The sequence below is a fragment of the Primulina eburnea genome, unplaced genomic scaffold, assembly GCF_022965805.1.
Source record: "Primulina eburnea isolate SZY01 unplaced genomic scaffold, ASM2296580v1 ctg55_ERROPOS1863358, whole genome shotgun sequence".
Taxonomy (NCBI): Eukaryota; Viridiplantae; Streptophyta; class Magnoliopsida; order Lamiales; family Gesneriaceae; genus Primulina; species Primulina eburnea.
In genome coordinates, this window is record NW_027331348.1 from 63,242 (window position 1) to 83,778 (window position 20,537).

Below are 20,537 nucleotides of genomic sequence, written 5' to 3' on the forward strand. Positions count from 1 at the left end.
ACCCGTGAGACCGGCTCACACAAGTTTTTGTCTTTTATTTTAACTCATCTTAAAAAATAAAAATTGCGCTTATATAACTATAAATTAAAGTCTCACAACTTATTAGATACATTAAACCTCAATAACCTGAAACATTAATTGATAACTTTATTTTGGGCTTTACTTAACATACAAGTAACAACACACATAATTATTCATATATAAACTCAAATAAATAAAATTGATCAAACAAACAAAATATATATATATATATATATATATAAATAAATAAAAGTATATAAAAATTACTAAACTTGAAATTCCACTTTATATGATTTTTTTTCTTTCTTTTCATTTCGCTCGGTCTTACGAGAAAGACACGTGATTCAGGAAAATTTTTGAAATAAATCTACGCTTATTGAAGGCAATCCACATTGATGTAATGAAAGTGAAGGACCTACGACAATGACGGAACGTGAATTTTTTTTATTAATATTTTCTTGCTTTCTTTCATTATTGTAAATGAATTTATCAATAATTTTTTTTGTTGATGTAAGAAAAAGTTCTATATTCATTTTGGGAATATTATATATATATATATATATATATATATATATAATATATATATATATATATATATATATATATATATATATATATATATATAAAGTGGAATTTCAAGTTTACTAATTTTTATATAAAGTATAATTATGTTGAAGTATATAATTTTTTCAAATCAAATATTATAATGGAGTTTTGACGAGGTGATTTTGAGGAAATTTTTTGTATAATTTTAGAAAAATAAATAGTTACTCTGACAATCTAATTATTGACAATATAATAATGTAAACTTGAGGGCCACTTCCAAACTAACAAGATATAATGTTAATTTTTTTATTATTAAATACTAAAAATTCCCATCTACATTTCTACACGCTAACTCCACTTAGCTTTCCACCTATACTTCCCCATTAATCAGTCAGGTGATTAAATTAATTAATACTTTGTTCATTGATGAAATGAAATAGACTTCAAACCCCTCCTCATAGGATAGACGGGGCGATACGGGTCTAAATGAATCAAATAATTAAAATTTAAATATATATTTGTATGTATAACACATAATATTAATATATTTTATTGCACGACATTTTAAATAAGTGCTTGGTCCAAGTTCTTTTTCCCATTTTGTGTGTATTTTTTATTTTATTTTTTTTTTAAAAAAAAGACTCCGTCATGTATTGAAATACCTGGGAAGTCCTATTTTTCCAAATAAAAAAAACTCTAATCTTGAAAATTGTCTCTAGAAATATTATAGTCTAAAGTGCCTCATTTGTCAAGCGTGGACAATTTTGTAGCAAAATCTAGACTCACTTGTCAATAAATAATCAAGACAAAAATTTGTGTGAGACGGTCTCACAAGTCATATTTTGTGAGACGGATCTCTTATTTGTGTCATCCATAAAAAAATATTACTTTTTATGTTAAGAGTATTATTTTTTATTTACCCGTCTTACATATAAAAATTCATGAGATCGTTTTAGAAGAGACATATTCAATAATCAAATAAGGAAATGTCAATATTTTATCTTTCATAAAAAATAGGTATCCGTCTCACAACTACGACCCGTAAGACCGTCTCACACAAGTTTTTGCTATATATGTATGTATAATGAAATGTCACCATTAAATCAAAAGTATGGGCATTTGACTGGTCAGCAGAATGAATCCGATGCAGCCTTATTTTTAAAATATCTATACCAAAATATTAAAGGAGGTTTCTTAGTTTATTATAGTCATTCGTGTCATACTTGAACCAATATAAATAGAGAAAACGTGCATTATTGCGATTATATTCAAAGATTCAATTTTCAGAACCTTGACTAAGTTGAGGCTGCTGTCTTTTAATGGTCTCTCCTCCCTAAACCCAAGAATTTGCAAATGAAAAACAGGTCCTTATCTTCTTTCTCTTAAAGAAATCAACCTTTTTTAGGATTTGTAGGTGGTCTCTTTGAATTCCGGTCATGGGGATTTGCCTCCAGAAACCTACTAAACTTGCTCCTGCTTCTTCCGGGCAATTCTCAGGTATGGGCTTTTATGCCAGAATTGGCTCATGATGGGTTTTCTTGATTATCTTGCTAGTTAGTGTTGGATTTCTGTTTATGCCAGAAGATTGGGACAAGAATTTTGTATGTATTGGGTCACATAAGGTCCTAATGTTTGCCATTTCTAATGTACTGCAATGTCTGATTGAAGAGAATGCTTACAGGGTTGGTACAAGAAATTTTTTTTATGCGCTGGGAGACCCATTTCATGCCTAACAGATGCTTTAATAAAAGGGAGATTATCGAGGGAACAGTGCATTTTGGAGTAAAATAGAGTACTTACAAAATTTGTAGCAATTTTCACAATATTTTCTGTTGAATAATTGATTTAGATGGTGGAAGTTGTAAGAATGTGGTGTTGGCTGCGTAGCACAGCTACGAATGAATTCAGTCGGCTCATGTGCATGTCGAGATGGCCCGATTCAATCTCGAGCTTGATCTTGTGTATCATTACTTTGAGCTCGAAATCAGTTTACTAGTTTGGCTCGAGGCATCTAATTCACATTCACAAGTTGATTTCATACATTTGCGAAGTTCAAAGGCGCCTTGGTTTTCTTGATTATTTGACATCTTTCATTTGGCTTAGCTAAGTTCTGCAATGAACTGACTCCAAAACATTATATGATACGACAAAGATGATAAATGTCTGATTTGCAGCAGATATCTGCAAATTTTTTTTATGTTAGCCTTAGAAAACAAGTAATCTTGTATTCACTTGTTCAACTTGTTAATTTTTCAGATAAGATCCCACCAGGACATACAACACAGGACAATTTATATTCTTCGAACCAGCCAAGTCATTCAGGCTTATTATGCAGTTCTATTGCTGCATCGAAATTCGGTCAATTTCCCTCCAGCACTCTCAGATCCTTTACTTTCAATGATCTAAAGAATGCCACTAGAAATTTTCGGTTCGATAGCCTTCTTGGAGAGGGTGGATTTGGGCTCGTTTTCAAAGGATGGATAGACGAGCAAACTTTAAGCCCCTGCAAACCGGGAACCGGGATGGTAGTTGCTGTCAAAAAACTCAAATCCGAAAGTTATCAAGGCCACAGGGAATGGCTTGTAAGTTCATAAAAGACTAGCTAATTTTTCCATCAAATACACTTGGAAATTGTACAATACTAATCTTTTTGTGATCCCACTTCTCTAACAGACGGAACTTAACTGTTTAAGTCTTCTACACCACGAAAATCTTGTGAAGCTGATTGGCTACTGCGCTGAATCTGAGTACAGGCTTTTAGTCTACGAGTACATGCCAAAAGGATGCTTGGAAAATCACTTATTTAAAAGTAAGTGGATTATCTAAATTGGTTTGTTTTATTTATTTATTTATTTTTCATTTACTTGCCTCTAGTTTCAATTTATTTATAGTGGTGAAATTTGTAATGATTTCAGAAGGAGCACAACTTATTACTTGGGCTACACGAACACGAATTGCTGTTGATGTTGCTCGAGGGTTATCTTACCTGCATAGCCTAGATGCCAATGTGATATACCGGGACTTGAAGGCATCGAATGTACTTCTTGATTCGGTATAACAAAATTCAACCTGTAACTCTTGATACTTTGCAGGGCCATCTCTATATGTTATTCATCATATTTTATGTTACTTTTTTTTAATAGGAATTCAATGCAAAACTTTCCGACTTTGGTTTAGCAAGAGCTGGTCCTAAAGGCGACAGAACTCATGTTTCAACTCGGGTCATAGGAACCAAAGGCTATGCTGCACCAGAATACGTAGCAACAGGTTTGTTTTTATGTGAAAATAGAGCCATCGAATCTAACCAGCTCTAACCTAATAGAGAAATAGGGAAACCATCATCCCTTTTAAGAAGACAATCTCTGTAATACATGCATATTTTTTAGAAACCGAAGTATATATTATAGAATAACCTTTGATACTATTAAAATTATGATATATTCTTTATGACTGAATCACGTAATTTCATGTTGTATTGTAGGTCGCTTGACTTCAAAATGTGATGTTTACAGCTACGGTGTTGTGTTGCTGGAGCTGCTATCAGGGAAACGAGCACTTGGAGACGAGAACGTTGGTGGAGCCGACGAAACTTTGGTGGATTGGGCAAAACCATTCCTAAATGACAAGAGAAAAATGTTGAGAATCATGGATTCAAGATTGGGAGGTCAGTATCCTAAGAAGGATGCACAGTTCTTGGCTGTTCTTGCGCTACGATGCCTCAACACGGATCCCAGGAACCGACCGACCATGTCAGAGGTTGTGGTCACACTCGAGCAGCTCCAAGCATCGATTGTGGCGAACAGGGTTTTAGTCGAAGCCAACAAGAAAAAATATGGTGGATAGGAAGTTGAACACCTTGTGTAGTAGATAGAAATTAATGTTGAGCAAATAGGATACGTTGTACGAGGAAGAATAAGGATTCGAGGGAGTTATTAAAATCTTAAATAAACATTTTTAATGGCTTCAGAGTAAGAATAATTTTTCTAAAATATATATACTATATCTATGATGTTTAAACTATGTTTCTATTTAACTAAAAATATTTAGTCATACATATACACCTCTGTGTTTGTAATTTGTATGCATAACAAGTAGCTATATTTTATTCTATCCACAAATTTAAAAATTATCATATTATTCAATATCTATTTGTATTCAGTCCCACCAAAATTGACTTGCATACAATCCTGAGGTTAGATATCACATTATTGATAAATCGATATTTATTACATAAATATATAAAATAAATTATTATTGTCCATCAATCTTGATGGGTGGACATCGTGTCCCCTATTAAAATAATACTCATCAATTAAACATAATATCAAAAAACGATCATTCTTGTGCCAGATAATAAGGACTGAAAGTCATAATATAATTATTAATTTAAATGCAACAGGCATACATATTAATGATCAGAACCACCAAAATGGAGACCCTTGTCCAAAATTATTCCTCTAATGAACACACACACACGGTTTAAAGGAGAATAAATATTTGACAGAAAAATACAACTAAATTAAACCACGCCTTGGATTTTGGTAGAGACATAGGAAAACGAACTCTTCAATGTATATATCCCTCCCGGGAGAAAAAAGTTCCCTTCTAAGAGAGATTCAGACGGAAGAACGGTAGACCATGATTCGTCTACAACTACTAATTACTATAAACAATAAAAGAGGAATGGATATATGACCCTCAGTCACTTAGGAAAGATGAGTTTTCGAGTCCAATCTCTGAATGTGTCCGGCCTTCTTGCAAGACGCATTTTGCCTTTTGATCACGTAAGTCTCCCTGCACGTACCTCATCTGGTGTGCAATGTCTCTAATTTGTTTCTTTCATCTGCTCTTCGGTTTTCCAGACAACGTCCTCGAGGCAGGTAGACAGATTTTTGTAGAACTGCGATAAAACGCTAAAAGGATCAGAAATTTCAAGCGAATGTGGAAAATATATAGGTGCTGTCTTGTGAAAGTTAGGCAAAATTCAGTGTGTACCTTGTGGAACTCCAAGGTATCTCCCTTGGCCTTTCTAACTTCAACCATATGCAGAGAAGGGGCAACTTGAAAGACCTATTTTAATCCACATTTTGCATTACAAAACACGAATATTGTATGACAAAAAATGGGTAATAATTTCTAAGTGTACCTCGGTAGCAACGTTAAGGTTTCCTTTTCTTCCAGCTTTTATGTTTTCAAGCCTCATCTGAGAAAATAGTAGAAAGAAAAGTGCCAAAAAGATTCGTTTAATGGGGGTATAGCCAGTACAAGTACCAGAATTATCAGGAAAATATCACTATCACTACCTTGTAGTTCTTCTTATGAACGTCAAAACCAAGTGGTTTTGCTGCTTGTTCGATTGACTTTAAAATCTCATTGGCAGGGCGTTTAGATGTGAACCTTGTTTCCCTCTTAAATTCCTGCCATCGACGTATCGTCAATAAAAGAACAAATAAAACATTTCTACCAATGATGTTACACATCTGTAGTAACAAAAAATGCAACAGAAAAGAGTTTCAACCTGTTCTGCATCGAATAGATACCCAAGATTGAGACCTTTTGACATGGAGATTAACTCAAAGGCGTTCATTGCCGTCGGTTGCTCCTCCTTTTTCTCCATCACAAGATGTTCCTGATAAAAAGAAAAAGCTCTATGACTTAGAATATTGATTTCATCAAGAAAGAGCGGAGAAGTCACTTATGTGTAACAATCTCACCTCGGAATCCTTAAAAACAGCTTCAACATCATCCAAATTTGTATCTTCTTTCTCATCAAATATCGGTGCTTTGTAGCCTTTCTTAAACCACTCATCTTCCAATATTTCAGGGATAGTAATACGCTGCATAAAAAATTCATAATAGCTCACATGAACATAAAAGAGATTGGAGATGACATAAATCGCTAAAATAAGTTGAAATGTGATGCAACACAAATTAAGCCTGAAAAAAGAGTATTTTCAAGATACTCACTTTCAAGGGATTTGGTTCAAGAATCCGAGCAATTAATTTCATGGCACCAAAGGAAAACCATGAGGGGCAAGTGAATTCGGCAGAAGATATCTGGATATGTGTCATAACAAAAATGATCAAAACAAGAACAAAAAATGCTTCGGGCATTATGATAAACGATTAACAAGGCACTTAAATTGCACATATTACTTACTTTTGAATACAAGTTCATAAGATTTGCATCATCAAAAGGCAGGTATCCTGCAAGCAAGACAAAGAGTATGACTCCACACGACCACAAGTCTGCAGTTGCTCCATCGTAGCCTCGATCATTGAGGACCTATTAAAATCCATGAATAAAACCATGAAACATAAATAAAATGTGATTTAATGGTAAGATAGTGGGATTCGCGAATCCTACCTCAGGTGCGACGTAATTTGGAGTTCCACAAGTAGTATGCAGTAAACCATCATCCTGGCAAATAATGAAATTTAATATTGTTCAGCTGATTTTGGGAATGGGAACAACTATGAATTGTAAAACGTGAAAGAGTGATGCAGCGAACTTCATAATCAGAATCCGATACTTACCCTGACTGTTTGAGATAGAGCACTTAATCCGAAATCAGAAACTTTTAGGTTCCCAGCATCGTCCAGTAATAAGTTTTCCGGCTATTCCAGATAAGGTAATGTCAAGTGTAAGAAATTTTGAACGAAAATTATGGATGACAAATCAAGTGATAAACTCATGATAAAATTAAGTGATCAAAATTCACTTACCTTCAAATCTCTGTGAAAGACTCCCCTACTATGGCAATAATCAACAGCATTAATGAGCTGCTTAAAATATTTTCTGGCATCATCTTCTTTCATCCGTCCATGGTTCGCCTAAGTCATTACAAACATAACATTCCAGATTCAATCAAGAAAAAATAATTCCAAATACAAAAGTTCGAACAATAAAGTATAGAAATTTGATAATCGGCAGTACAACCGAATCATCGAACTATGATTTTCTATAACATGCTTGCTGTGTGGTGGAAATAAGCTCGAATCTTACAATATTATCGAAGAGCTCTCCTCCAGTAACAAATTCCATGACAATAAATATCTTGGTCTTGCTCGCCATAACCTGAACACAAACAAGAATATAAGTTCCTGTGGATAGAAAGAGAGGGAAATCAAGAAACAGATACTGACCTCATACAAGCGAACGACATTGGGATGCTTTATCAATTTCATTGTTGCGATTTCCCGCCTAATCTGCCAAAGTTGTGCATAAAAATATGTCAGATCCACCATGACAAAAAGAACAATATTTGATCGATCATAATTGGTAACTTTACAAGAAAACTGTAATGCCTTCTAAGGCACATAGGTGACATCTACCTGTTCAGACATTTTGTGCTTCAGGACCTTATCCTTGTCGAGAATCTTCAGAGCCACTGGTTGTCCAGTCTCAGAATTCTTAGCAAATTTCACTTTTGCAAATGTTCCCTCACCGATTGTCCTTCCAACTTCATATTTCCCAATTCTGCGCTTAATTTTGGGTTGACTCATCCGCAACTGATTTTCCCGCAGACTTGTTCTGCGCTCAGCGATAGCAGTCTTTAACAAGAACTTCCTGCACATAAAATTCGCCATCTTCAAACCCTTTAAAGTATCAGATCAAACAATACAAGAGTTCGGAGCCAGATGGATTGAGGTAGGAACTCAACATATTTTGGTGGGTATAACTTGCATTTTTAGAAAAATGACAATTTAGTTTCGGGCAGATCCCCCGGCTAAGTCTGTCCACAAATTTACTATACAATCAAATTCAAAGAATAAACTTTCTACACTAATAAAAGTAGACTCTTCCTTCAACGGGAACCATTAACTTGATCACAGCTCTGTCACAGACATGAAGAAGAATATGCTGGAAATGAAAACCCAACAAGATTTCTCGGAATTCTTTTGGTATAGTCTTTACACAATTGAATTCCACAGGACAGACAAAACTTGAATCTTAAATGCAATTGAAAGCAGTGATCAGCTCACGAGCTAACAGACATATGTACGTAATGATAGACTAAAAGTTACATATTACTTAATCAATGACTTTATTAATTAATATTATTAATGACTAACAGAGTGGGACAAATGATTAGAAAAAACAGCACCAAAAAACCAACCATGAGTAAAATAAACAAAAAAATGGGAGTGGAATCTACTTCCTACAATTGAAGACAAGAAATTCATTATTAAATCACAACCAAATCCATTTTCAATTAGCAATAAATCATTTTAGCTTTCCACCAAACTTAAAGATTCCCCATAGGGATGCAACCACTCTCAGACCTCGTCCAAAACTTCCAAATCTAACAAAAGATGAGAGAAAAAACAACTGAAACTTAGCTCCCTTCCTCAAATTAGGAAGAAATTTCCAAACCAAACCCAAAGAATCCGTACACCCAGTTTCACAAGTCAATCGACAATTTCGAGTCTAACAAAAGAATGAGACAATAATATAATTTTTACAGAAAAATATAATCTTAAAACTAACAAGTATTGTCTGAAAGAACACTTTTCTAAGTACTGACATCTACTCGTGCTCAGCACCGACACGGGCAAGGCCGCGATCCAAACGATTCGGGTGCTAAAAACGACATGAGACAAAAGAGATATAATCGGATTTGTACAAACACGGTACTTAAAGCTCGATCAGCCGGAGAAGCAAAGTGGCTCTTGGATTCCAAATGGGTCAAAACAACTTCAAGAACCAAGATTTAAAATTGCAGAAAATAAAACGAACCCCGAAAATGGATTGGCCAGCGGGTGCAAATGGCCTTCAAGACTCAACAAATCACACGTAGTTAATGGAATAAAAAATCCAAGAAAACAAGATTCGCCGCCACAACTTATCTCAACACAGGTAAACAATCACCGCCATACCTGGTTCAACGCAATAATTCAGCTATGAAAGACGGAATGTTCGGTTTGTCAGCTGGAATTATTATTGTGGATGGAAATTAATAGGTAAGATTTACAGTTTATACACGGTGCTGGGGACGCGTGACTGAAAACCGTACGATAATATGGGGAGCTTACAGGATAGTCACATGTTCCAAAACCCATCTTCTTTCGTTGATTTTTCATGGCCGGCCCTACTGCGATCATTTTCCTTCTACTCAAAAAATTAAACTTAGCTACAAAACAAAAACAAAACATTGCGAAAAAATTTACTTGTCATTTAGAAAATTAATTATTTTTATATTAAACTATATTATTTTTGTTGTGTATATCGAAGGATTGACCCGTATCACTAAAATCTGAGACCGTTCACAGAGACTATTCAACAAAATCAAAAATTGTATATATTCTTTCAAAATAAAAACTATCATAACTTTTTTTAAGACAAAACGTGACGGTCCCACGGTCTATTGTGAACATCTCTTATTGGTCATCCATAAAAAAATCTTACTTTTTCAAGCACTTTTATTGTGATAGATGATCACATCCACAATTTGATATTGCGGTATTCATGAGACCCACCCTTTTAAATACACGTCACCGACGCCACCGTTGCTGCTGTAATATTTTTATATTATTTGATATATTTAAATAGATCATAATATAACATAAGAAATAGTGAGGTTAAATGAAAAAATAAAAATAAATGAAAATAAAAAATAAAAAATGATCTCATATTAACTTTACTAAAAAGTAGACAAAAACTCTACCTTGACTAATATAACATAATTTACATTTATTAATATCTTAAAACAGACCATGACCCAAAGTTAGTTACTTAGTGCACACCAATGAATATGTATCTTTTTTTACACCATAATACTTGCGACCTGGACATGGTTCTTATCCACATGAACTTTTATTCCGATGGGCCACGCATACGATTTAAATTTGAGATATTGACAAATATTTATGAAAAAATTCATAATAAATTACTTAAGTAAAATTTTTAAATTCCCAATCTACTGAGATATTTACAAGAGAAATGTCTTTTTTTTACATTTATGATATACAATAAATAAAACGCTATATTCTTAATTTAAAAAAAATTTTTTTCCAATCCAAGGGATTTCTATTAACCATGCATAATTAATATTACAATTAATTTTGTGGAAAATATAATTCGAAATAAATCAACAATTACAACTCATCACTTTGTATCGATATCGTGCCACATAGGGTATGCCATGCCCACCAGTGTCAATAGGATATGCCAGTCGTATCCAGAATATTCTAGTATTGACCTAATTTAGCAGGTGCTCTTACCAATTTGAAATCGTGAAGACCTTATTATTATAAATATAAATAAAACGAGGAAGATGTTTCTACATTTAATTGCATAAATAATTATTGGTATTATTATATTATATTGTGCAATTTGTAGAAAAAGGCTCACCATATTTGACTATTTAATTAATCACCACATTCGTGACTCGGATTCTCTCTTCTTATCAAGTTTTTTTTTTTTACGACAATAGAATCAGCAGTGGTCGCTGCACGATAATTCTTTAATTAGTGTAATAATTTACAAATTATGTTAGTTATAGAAGTGTTGTACAAATAACTGAACTCTTAATCAAAGGCAAACAAATTTCACAAATTCGGACACTCTCTGAAGTAAAAATGAGCACGGATAGGGATAATTCGGGTTTCTGATAGTTCCGGTTTATATTTTATTCTCGGTCTCAAACCTGAAATAATAGAGTTATTCGGATTTGGGTCCGGATTAAAAAAAGGGCAAACAAACGGAAACAAAAAAAAGTTATTATATTAACGTCATATATATTTTGACCAGTCACAAAATTAAAACTCAAATTTTATAAAATTTGTGCGAAAATTTTACTAATTTTCTCAATAAAATTCCAAAAATGTATCACCATATCGATCTGATGTATTACACATTTACATGTACTTTTAGATATATAATTTGAAAATGTTTTAAGCTTATTACAGAATCCAGGGATGATTTTAAGCTTTCCACGTACGTTGAATAGTCAAAACATATCCATGAAATTTTGGAATAATTGGACAGCAAACCAACTAGTATTGGCTATATTCTGTGGCACGCTTTTCCGTAATGGTGTACTTTATTTTATTAATAATAATTTTTTTTTCTGGAAAAATTTATCTTCTTATCCTTGTCATACGTGGACATAAAGCCACGAAATTACTATAATTTACGTGAAACATGCATTATCACATAATGATCATGAGATAATTTTAAATAAGTATGATGTTTGGATTAATGTTTTTCAAATATATTTAAATGTTGTTTTTAATTTTAAATAAACAAGATCATAAATGTTAAATTTATAATTGTATGTTTATATAATGTTTTGTATTAATTACGATGGATTTTAAGTTCAATTCTAATATAGACAATTGAAATCGATTCTGCTTTGTATAAATAAATAAGTTATACATTAAATTTCATCTATTTTTTTATTATTAACCATGAAAATATAATCGAAATTTATCCTTCAGGACAAGGCAACTTAAAGAAAAGAATGAAAAACCCCCTCGAACGCAAGATCATTTGTAATGATATTCAAGGAAAACTAGTATTCAAGCGGACAGATATAAAAGATCGTGGGTAATTTTAGAACTACTTTTGCATTCTTTAATTTCACTAGTTTACATGACAAAAATGGATGTATAAATTATGAAATCAACAATGCCATGGCAAGGCCAGGCTATCTTCTTCTTCCGGTGGAGGGACTTCATTCAGATCAAAGTTATTCACTATTTCTTGCTCCACAGGTGTCCATGTAGAGTGGCACTTATGGGCGCCGAGTGCCTGGCCGGCGACAAAACTCCTCCGGCATTCATGTAGAGCACAAGGGTCGTTGCTTTCCCGGCGTCCCCGCGCAGTCACTTGCCTCTGCTCGTTCATCCTGTTGTTAGGGTTTTCCGCAGCTCCCTGTTCCTGCATGCGAGTCCTATACCTTCTTATGTGGTGGCCTTTATGGATGGCCACGGATCGAGAACTGGCGAAAGTCCGGTTGCAAATGTCGCACACTGGTTGGGTTTTGGCTGTCTCCTGGTTTATGAGTTGGATTCTCTTTGTTTCTGTTTGGACCTCCGCGGCCTCCTGGTTTATGAGTTGGATTCTCTTCTTGACAGGCAAATCCGTAACATGCAGGATGGATCTGTCTGGTGGAGTCTGTTTCGACGATCCGGCGACATCCCAGAGAACCGCCATTGCTGCACAAGAATTGTATTCTTCTGCATCTGCAACAGTGGCCGAACCCAAGCCGCTTCCTTTCCGCGCAGCCGGGACGGAAGTTGCCATTATATTGATAAATATTATCTATGAACAGAAACGGTAGAATACAGAATCGACATAATTCGAGAATTGTCCATCGTGATTTATCTAGCTTTTTTTTAAGATATTCAACTCCAGCTGTGATTGAGTGAGGATTTCATGCTGGAGGCCACTGGTCCGATGAAATGGTTGGAATTTGTTGAATCCAACGGAAAAAATATCAAGTGGGTTTTTCGTATTGTAGTAATTGCTCTTTGATTTTGCGTGAGATGACGAAATATGCGACCGGATTGCTTTTGAGCAATGACAAAAACGTGTGTGAGACGGTCTTACGTGTCGTATTTGTTATACGGATCTCTTATTTGAGTCATCCATGAGAAAATATTATTTTTTATGCTAAGAGTATTATTTTTTATTGTGAATATAAATAGGATGAACTCGTCTCACAGATTAAGATCCTGAGACGCTCTCATAGGAGACTAACTCTTGAGCAATTCGTTTCAGATGCTCAGCATGCATTTTTTTTACTGATGTCAATGAATTTAAAATTGTTTTATTTAATTCAACTTTTTTCAAGTAAATGCCACAAATATATATATTTCATAAATTTTTGGAACAGTTTTGAAGCTTCTTGAAGTGAATGAAATAAAAATATTTTATTAAATTCAACATTTTGTTCGCTTTTGGAGAAGGATTGTAGAAAATATCTAAATCATGGATTTTTATAGAATTCTGGAAATGATGTCTAGGGCTGGCTCGAAGTTTATTTTTTTAAAAAAAATTACACTAATACACTTGAACATAAATAAATTTCTAATTTAAAATAACATTTGTAGGAACGATTTTGCTTATTCTATATATATTAGTAAAAAATGCACACATATTATATATATTAATATTATTTTTAATTTATCAAATAATATTAAAAAATTAATATCAAATTATTTTCAATTTAAAAGAGATATTCGATTTAAAAAAACTTGTTTAGATTTTTTTATATAAAATATAAAGTGACTTGAGTATATTTTTAATAAATTAAAAAAAAATTATAAAATTAAATATTTTAATTTCCTCTAAAATATTTATTCGAAGAACGTCAAACTTAATATTATAGCACAATATAATATCGATATATTAATTATTATTATTATTTGATTTAATTATTAATTTTTTTCTAACAAATAACAAATTAGACATGAGACACACGAGTCACGGCCTCGCTCATTTTAATGAGTCAATAAACTAAAGAAAATAGTGAACGGCCAGATTTCTTTTGCTAATATAATACTTATCCAAATATAACGGTGCAGATCATCCCACGTCATTCGAATCTATCCTTCCCAAAGTCACCGTTTTGTCATTTTCCCGATTATATCCTTCCCTCTCCACCTAAACTGCCTCCGGCGATCACTCCCGGACAAGCTATTTCCGTCTCTGCGTATGCTTACATGTAGATACATACTGTATTGTGATTTTTGTGTTGGCGGAACGATGGGGAATGCGAATGGTAGAGAAGAAGGCTGTCCTAATGGCGGCGGAGATGAGGCGTCTGGGAGTCCGGTACACGATCCGAATGAGCGCATGGATTCGTTTGATTTAACGCTCAGATTTCCTACGCATGATCAGCGTCAGTCTCGATCCCCGCTCTTGTTTTCCTCTCAGGTGCGTTCTTTGATTCCTTATCTTCTTATACATACATTGAACGTATTCACGTGTGTATTTGCTCGCCTCTGTGTATTGTATGTGTCTATACAAGTTAAGAACCTTTGGAATGCATCGTTTCCATGCACCGGAATTTATTTCTGCCGTATTAGTTTGTAAGTTGACAAATTTTGAGCGATATCGCAATCGCAAAGTAGTCATTGTTAATTAGTGAGTTGCGGCAGTAAAGTATTTGATTTGCTAAATGGCTACGAGCGAAATTATTTAGTTGTAATCAGCGCAAATGGTCAGCGTTGATTGATTGTGCTGGGAAGACAGGAACGTTTGAACTGTAGTTTGGTACATTCCACCTGATTTTCTCTCTCTTAGATGGTCCATGCATGAAGAGCCAAATATGCTAAATTTGATCGGTAATGCAATGATCGAAAGTGAGTTTCATGATGGGATTCCATCGATATTTGGTGATCGTTACTTTTCGTAGCTTATTCAATGTGTAACTGTTCAATTATACATCCGGCTCCGAAATACATTTACTCAGTTGTAGAGAAAATGATTTGAGTGTTACCGAATACAAGCTTGTATGTAATTTTGATTGCTTGCATAGAAACATGTATCGTATCCTTTTACAATATCTTTATCATCGATATCTTGAAGTGTGTTTAGTTGGGGAAGGGGAGATATTTGCTGATATTGTTTTTGTTTCTGGGGTATTGGTGTCATCTTTTTTCAGCATCCAAAACTTTAGCTTTTGTTCTCTGGAAAATCTGTGTGTTGTGGTTTTTTGGCTAGTTTATATTATGTGTTTGATGTTTTTCTACAATATGGCAGGCTCCAGTAGATCCTCTACCAAGGGATAATGGCCCCTCATTCAACCCATCGCGGCAGAATGGATACCAGAGAGCTGTTGATCACCCCTTTGAACAAGGTATGCCAGTTGTAATTAGTTGGAGTTTTGGAGGAAGCAATGTATCCGTGGAAGGGTCTTGGGACAACTGGAGGTCAAGGTATATTTCATCACTCAGCCATAATTAATTCATTTGTGAGATTTTCATGTGTCAATTTATTATGATGTCTGATAAGCATCATGAATCAGTATGTTGTCTCACTAGCTTCCTAGTAGGATGGCTTTAAATGCTGAAGCAAAATCTGGATTCATGCAGGAAAATACTCCAGAGATCAGGCAAAGACCACTCAATTCTCTTGGTCCTCCCACCAGGTATATACTGTTACAGATTCATTGTGGATGGTGAAGTGAAATATGCTCCAGATCTTCCGTGTGACTCTGATGAGATGGGTCGTCGCTGTAATCTTCTTGATGTCAATGTAAGTGAATAATCTTCTTGTGCATATAACTTGGTATGGCTTGTCTTAGAAATTCTTATTAATATTTAGCCTTCATTTGTCCTTAATGTTTAAAAGCTCAAGTGCATTAGCTTCCTGCACAGCAACTTGCATTATTTGGTCCAAACAAGTGTTTCCTATGCTTTGTGTTTTTCTGCTGCGGCTAAAAGTTGTCTCCTAGAAAGTTAACTCTTGATATACTAGAGAAATTGAGATGCTACCGGCGTTGTAAAGTAATGCTCTCATGTTCCAATTTGACAGAAACTTTGTAGGAACATCTCATATAATTAAAATTAAATAATCTCATTGCATATTTATTTTTCTAAGAAAATACTGACACAGAGGATTCATGTGGGCAAGTCTAGGCAAACGTTGTTCTAGTAAATAAAAAATTTATTAGAAAAGAGTACAAATTTACTGGAAATTTAAATGAGATACCTCAGTATTGCCCTCTTCTGACTATTAATACATAAAATATTTGTCTGTAGCAATGCTAGCTAATTAAGGCGTTGATCATAGACCATAATTGGCTCTTTCTTGAACAGTTTCTTTGTTAAATTTACAGAATTATGTTCCGGAAAACCTTGACAGTGTGGCAGAGTTTGAAGCTCCCCCATCACCGGACTCCAGCTACAGTCAAGCTTTCCCTGGAGATGAAGATTTTGCTAAGGATCCAATGTTGGTTCCACCACAACTCCAATCAACTGTGTTTGACTCTGAAAACTGTAAAGAGACCACTTCTTCGTCGAAACCCCAGCATGTGGAGCTTAACCACCTATTTGTAGAGAAAGGATGTTTGTCTCAGTCTGTTGTTGCTCTAGGTCTGACTCATCGGTTCCAATCCAAGTATGTGACCGTTGTCCTTTATAAACCACTCAAGAGATGATACTATTCTTGCTCATTAAATCTTTACTTTGGCAATCATCTTATCATGCTACTGTGTATAAACTTTACTAATGTTTGCCTCTTGTACATTATGTCGTTTTGTTTACGGTATATCTGGTTTACAGAAGCAATGAGAAATCACTTGCATCCTATCGTTCTTATTTGTTCTTTTATTATTTGAACTAAATCGGCATCTATGTCTTTAGTCTTGAGCAGCTTCGGCTTTGAAAAAAAATTGTCTTTTTAAGGTGTGAAGTGGAGAATGGCTGAATTTAGAAGATAATACCTCTCATCAGCTTTTATTGCCTCTACAAGTCTCTTCGCTCGTCTTTCCCTATATTTGTTTATATTTCTCCTCTTCTTGCTGGTTGCTTCTTGTTGGGGAATTACACCGAAACGATGCCGATCACGATGATAATAGCACCCCAAAAATTGCGGAATAAAATAATCAACAAGAACACAAAGATTTACGTGGTTCACCCAATATAGGCTACGTCCACGGAGCACTGCAACTTTTTATAACCGGAAGAAATATTACAACAAGTGTATACACCAATACACTCAATATCTCACGATCCCAACCCCGAGTATATCGAGAAAATATTTTCTCTAACTCACAAAAGTGAATTCTCGCACTCAAGAAAAAAATACACTCTTTTTTTTTATACACTCTCTTTTTATCAAAGCTGAAAAGCTTTTGATTTTGGGATACTAAAAACAAACAAGGAAGGCTCATTTTATAACAGATTTTCCTCGTTCATTTTTATAAACATTCGAGGTGGGATGTGATTTAATTATTAAATTATTTAATGTGTGGGCCCCACCCCATTAAATAAACTCACCTAACACTTCTATCCTTTGTTTTTGCTTTGTGTCTTCATTGTGCATTCTAGTGAGTTGTGAATGGAATTGAATGGATTATATTCCTGGGTTAAACATTCTGCAAATATTTGATGATATATCTAACATACCAAGTGAATGTTCGGTGCTTCTCTCATATGATTGTTTGTGTTAATGGGTAATTGAGTATATCTAGGGAACCAAAACAAGATAAAAGGATGGCTTAGGATTATTGGCTCTGAATTATGAACTTGTCGATTAAACCCATTGCGCAGCCAAAGTATATTGACAACTAGTTTCGCCACTCGGAAGATTATATATTTTTATTTATTATGGGGATGAGAGCTATTAGAAACTATTCAGTATGAACTCCTCCTTAAATTAACCTTCAAATGCGAGCAACAAAGCGATTGACCTATAGCTCTTTAATACGAGACACAAGAGAGGACCATCTATATTTGGTTGCTTTGTGGAGATATATAGATGATACTGGGGATGTCCAACGACCAAATCGTAGCCTGTCCACATAAGTCTCAAAAGCTCAGAGTTCACCCAGTTATTCCATGTTCATGAACCTGGTTTGAGATAGGGAATTTTGTACCGAACGGAAATACCGATGAAATAGGCATATGGATTCTTATAGTTAAGGGGGCAGAAAGCATTCCGTTTTCAAGCCACAAAATCTAGAGCAAGGAACGAACTAGGGCATGAAACTACAGCTCTAAGACAATAATCCCAGAAAAAGAAAAGGAAGAACTGATGGGAGTATGTCTAAATAAGATATTTACAGAAATCCGTAAAAGAAAGGGAGAAGCCTTATACATTAATTAACTAAAAATACACACACACACACACGAAAATATAGAAATGGAGTCGACAACTTAGAATATCCACAAATTAATCAACGGGTCAAACATAACTCGAAGTTGTCCAAATTGGTTCTTAATATCAAATCTTGAAAACTTACAACATGGACAACCCAAATAGCCAAAGCAGAGGACAGAGTGAATCAGCATACATTGAAGAACGGCACTAAAATACTATGCAAACAAAAGACTAGGCAAGTACCAAACAATGCTAATAAAGCATAACACATCGTAACAAACAGAAATCTCAGATAACTTCTCTTCCCCAGCTTCCTTGTTTTTTCCTTGTACTTTTTAAATATTTAGCTTGGGTTGTTCAGATCTCATTTGGCCATCATAACTTTGACAAACTCCTCGTAGTTAATCTGTCCATCGCCATCAACATCAGCCTCGCGGATCATCTCATCAACTTCCTCGTCAGTGAGCTTCTCCCCAAGATTTGTCATGACGTGGCGAAGTTCAGCTGCAGAGATGAATCCATTCTGATCCTTGTCGAAAACGCGAAAAGCTTCCTTGAGCTCCTCTTCAGAATCAGTGTCCTTCATCTTCCGGGCCATCAGGTTTAGGAACTCTGGGAAATCGATAGTTCCATTACCATCAGCATCAACCTCATTGATCATATCCTGAAGTTCAGCCTCTGTGGGGTTCTGTCCCAAAGAGCGCATTACTGTCCCAAGCTCCTTTGTGGTAATGCAACCTGTCCAGTACTCACGAGGAACAATAAGAAACACCAAGTTTGCAAACTTTATAAGGTTTATGGTGATTCTACAAGAATAATATGGAAAAGTCCACAACGCGAGCTTCTCTAATATGCAATGACTATAAGCATAAAGTAAGAAAAATTGTACCAACCATTCAACTAATTAATTCAGTAAACTCAAAATTCAAAGTTGTAGTCGATAAAGTATCCAATGCTTGTTCCAAGCCTCTTAACCTTCCCAGATTAACAAAAAACAAAATGAAAACATTTTCAAAAATGTCAAAACGACTTCGCTGAGAATTAACAGCTCGAAACAAGTATACCAGCATGATTCATTGCTTTGACTTTGCTGTGAAAAACAAGTGACAACAAACTCCAGCATCCAGTGCAGTAGAGCATCGGATTACGAAAAACACAAAAACCACTGATTTTCACCAATCATTCTCAATACGATATGCACATAAACGATTCAACAAATCCAGCATCTGAGTATCATAAACAAACTTCATTTCTTTTTTTCCTTTTAAAAAAGGAAACTTTCCACCATCGGTCCGACAAGTCCTTCCGATTTCGATCATAAAAGCACGACCCATTAACAAATGATATACAATCACACAAACACAACAAAGCTGCGCTCCATCATCACGCGTATATATTTAGCGCACGATCCACATTTTTCAATCAAAATCCAAGATCACCACGAATGTTTGCAAATACGAAACAAACCAATAACGCCCGTAAAACCAATAACCACGAACATATCTACACAATAACATTTCCAATCATTCGCGCACCAAAATAAAATAGATATAAAAAAGGCGACTCACCGTCGCCATCCTTGTCAAATAGAGAAAAAGCCTCCTTGAATTCCGAGATCTGATCGTCCGTGAGCTGATCCGCCATTTTCTTTCCTATTCAGCTAAGACTGCAGAATCGCAGCGACTAATTTGAACCGTGAGAGAGAGAGAGAGAGAGAGAGAGAGAGATTGGTGCGTGCGTCAACGGAGAAAATGTGAACGTGAGAGAGAGGTGATGCTTTTTCCTTTTCCATTTATTTTCTTTTAATTTCAATTTTTTTATTAGAAATAATGATGTTTTGGTAAATTATAACTATTTTCTTGCTTTCTAATTCCCGCTGAATTTTTTTTGAACGGCATTTAAATAATTATTATATTTAAAACTCTCTAGTAAATGATATTGATAGGTCTATATGAGACGGATATTTATACTCTCACACCCCCACGCACATGCAACAGCGGCACATGTGGATATCATTAATATTAGAAAACTCGCAAATGTGAATCTATCGGGATCTATGTATATTTTGGATATCTGACTTTCGAGTGTGTCTTATGTGAGATCGTCTCACGATAATAATCTGTGAGACTGATCAATCTTATGAATATTCACAATAAAAAGTAATACTCTTAGCATAAAAAGTAATACTTTTTAA

The 20,537-nt window shown here is 34.7% G+C and overlaps 4 protein-coding genes across 6 annotated transcripts; 2 read left to right on the forward strand and 2 right to left on the reverse strand.

Moving 5' to 3' along the window:
- The first annotated feature begins 1,808 nt into the window (after positions 1-1,808).
- LOC140821398 (probable serine/threonine-protein kinase PBL3) lies at positions 1,809-4,531 on the forward strand. The gene is made up of 6 exons (XM_073181876.1): positions 1,809-2,064; positions 2,824-3,149; positions 3,241-3,376; positions 3,483-3,619; positions 3,711-3,834; positions 4,049-4,531. The coding sequence occupies exons 1-6, from the start codon at positions 2,004-2,006 to the stop codon at positions 4,408-4,410; spliced, it is 1,146 nt and encodes a 381-aa protein (XP_073037977.1). The 5' UTR covers positions 1,809-2,003; the 3' UTR covers positions 4,411-4,531.
- A 390-nt stretch (positions 4,532-4,921) lies between these two features.
- Positions 4,922-9,597, reverse strand: LOC140821400 (CBL-interacting serine/threonine-protein kinase 3-like). 3 transcript variants are annotated; one of them, XM_073181878.1, is made up of 15 exons: positions 9,448-9,597; positions 7,903-8,137; positions 7,714-7,776; positions 7,574-7,645; positions 7,294-7,401; positions 7,105-7,185; positions 6,935-6,988; positions 6,728-6,853; positions 6,535-6,624; positions 6,282-6,404; positions 6,086-6,196; positions 5,871-5,984; positions 5,714-5,770; positions 5,563-5,637; positions 4,922-5,467 (listed from the first exon to the last, which is right to left on the reverse strand). In XM_073181878.1, the coding sequence occupies exons 2-15, from the start codon at positions 8,071-8,073 to the stop codon at positions 5,393-5,395; spliced, it is 1,320 nt and encodes a 439-aa protein (XP_073037979.1). In that variant the 5' UTR covers positions 8,074-8,137; positions 9,448-9,597; the 3' UTR covers positions 4,922-5,392. The 3 variants fall into 3 exon arrangements, with proteins under 3 accessions (XP_073037979.1, XP_073037980.1, XP_073037978.1); XM_073181879.1 differs by lacking the exon at positions 9,448-9,597 and adding an exon at positions 9,308-9,426; XM_073181877.1 differs by lacking the exon at positions 9,448-9,597 and adding an exon at positions 9,096-9,313.
- A 4,524-nt stretch (positions 9,598-14,121) lies between these two features.
- Positions 14,122-16,827, forward strand: LOC140821404 (SNF1-related protein kinase regulatory subunit beta-1-like). The gene is made up of 4 exons (XM_073181883.1): positions 14,122-14,452; positions 15,281-15,456; positions 15,613-15,775; positions 16,359-16,827. The coding sequence occupies exons 1-4, from the start codon at positions 14,231-14,233 to the stop codon at positions 16,677-16,679; spliced, it is 882 nt and encodes a 293-aa protein (XP_073037984.1). The 5' UTR covers positions 14,122-14,230; the 3' UTR covers positions 16,680-16,827.
- Positions 16,828-18,378: 1,551 nt separating this feature from the next.
- Positions 18,379-20,146, reverse strand: LOC140821402 (calmodulin-7). The gene is made up of 2 exons (XM_073181880.1): positions 19,912-20,146; positions 18,379-19,081 (listed from the first exon to the last, which is right to left on the reverse strand). Exons 1-2 carry the CDS (start codon positions 19,985-19,987, stop codon positions 18,708-18,710), a joined length of 450 nt encoding a protein of 149 aa, XP_073037981.1. The 5' UTR covers positions 19,988-20,146; the 3' UTR covers positions 18,379-18,707.
- Between the last annotated feature and the right edge of the window lie 391 nt (positions 20,147-20,537).

Bases quoted from the DNA above. Each gene is read 5' to 3' on its own strand.
- LOC140821402 (XM_073181880.1), bottom strand. From the start codon at position 19,987: ATGGCGGATCAGCTCACGGACGATCAGATCTCGGAATTCAAGGAGGCT. The intron at 19,082-19,911 runs GTGAGTCGCCTT...AGTACTGGACAG, and splicing joins ATTTGACAAGGATGGCGACG to GTTGCATTACCACAAAGGAG.
- LOC140821398 (XM_073181876.1), top strand. From the start codon at position 2,004: ATGGGGATTTGCCTCCAGAAACCTACTAAACTTGCTCCTGCTTCTTCC. The intron at 3,150-3,240 runs GTAAGTTCATAA...CTTCTCTAACAG, and splicing joins AAGGCCACAGGGAATGGCTT to ACGGAACTTAACTGTTTAAG. The intron at 3,620-3,710 runs GTATAACAAAAT...TTTTTTTAATAG, and splicing joins CGAATGTACTTCTTGATTCG to GAATTCAATGCAAAACTTTC.
- LOC140821404 (XM_073181883.1), top strand. From the start codon at position 14,231: ATGCTTACATGTAGATACATACTGTATTGTGATTTTTGTGTTGGCGGA. The intron at 14,453-15,280 runs GTGCGTTCTTTG...ACAATATGGCAG, and splicing joins CGCTCTTGTTTTCCTCTCAG to GCTCCAGTAGATCCTCTACC. The intron at 15,457-15,612 runs GTATATTTCATC...GGATTCATGCAG, and splicing joins TGGGACAACTGGAGGTCAAG to GAAAATACTCCAGAGATCAG.
- LOC140821400 (XM_073181877.1), bottom strand. The intron at 7,777-7,902 runs GTAGATGTCACC...CAACTTTGGCAG, and splicing joins AGCACAAAATGTCTGAACAG to ATTAGGCGGGAAATCGCAAC. The intron at 6,854-6,934 runs GTAGGATTCGCG...GGATTTTAATAG, and splicing joins CAAATTACGTCGCACCTGAG to GTCCTCAATGATCGAGGCTA.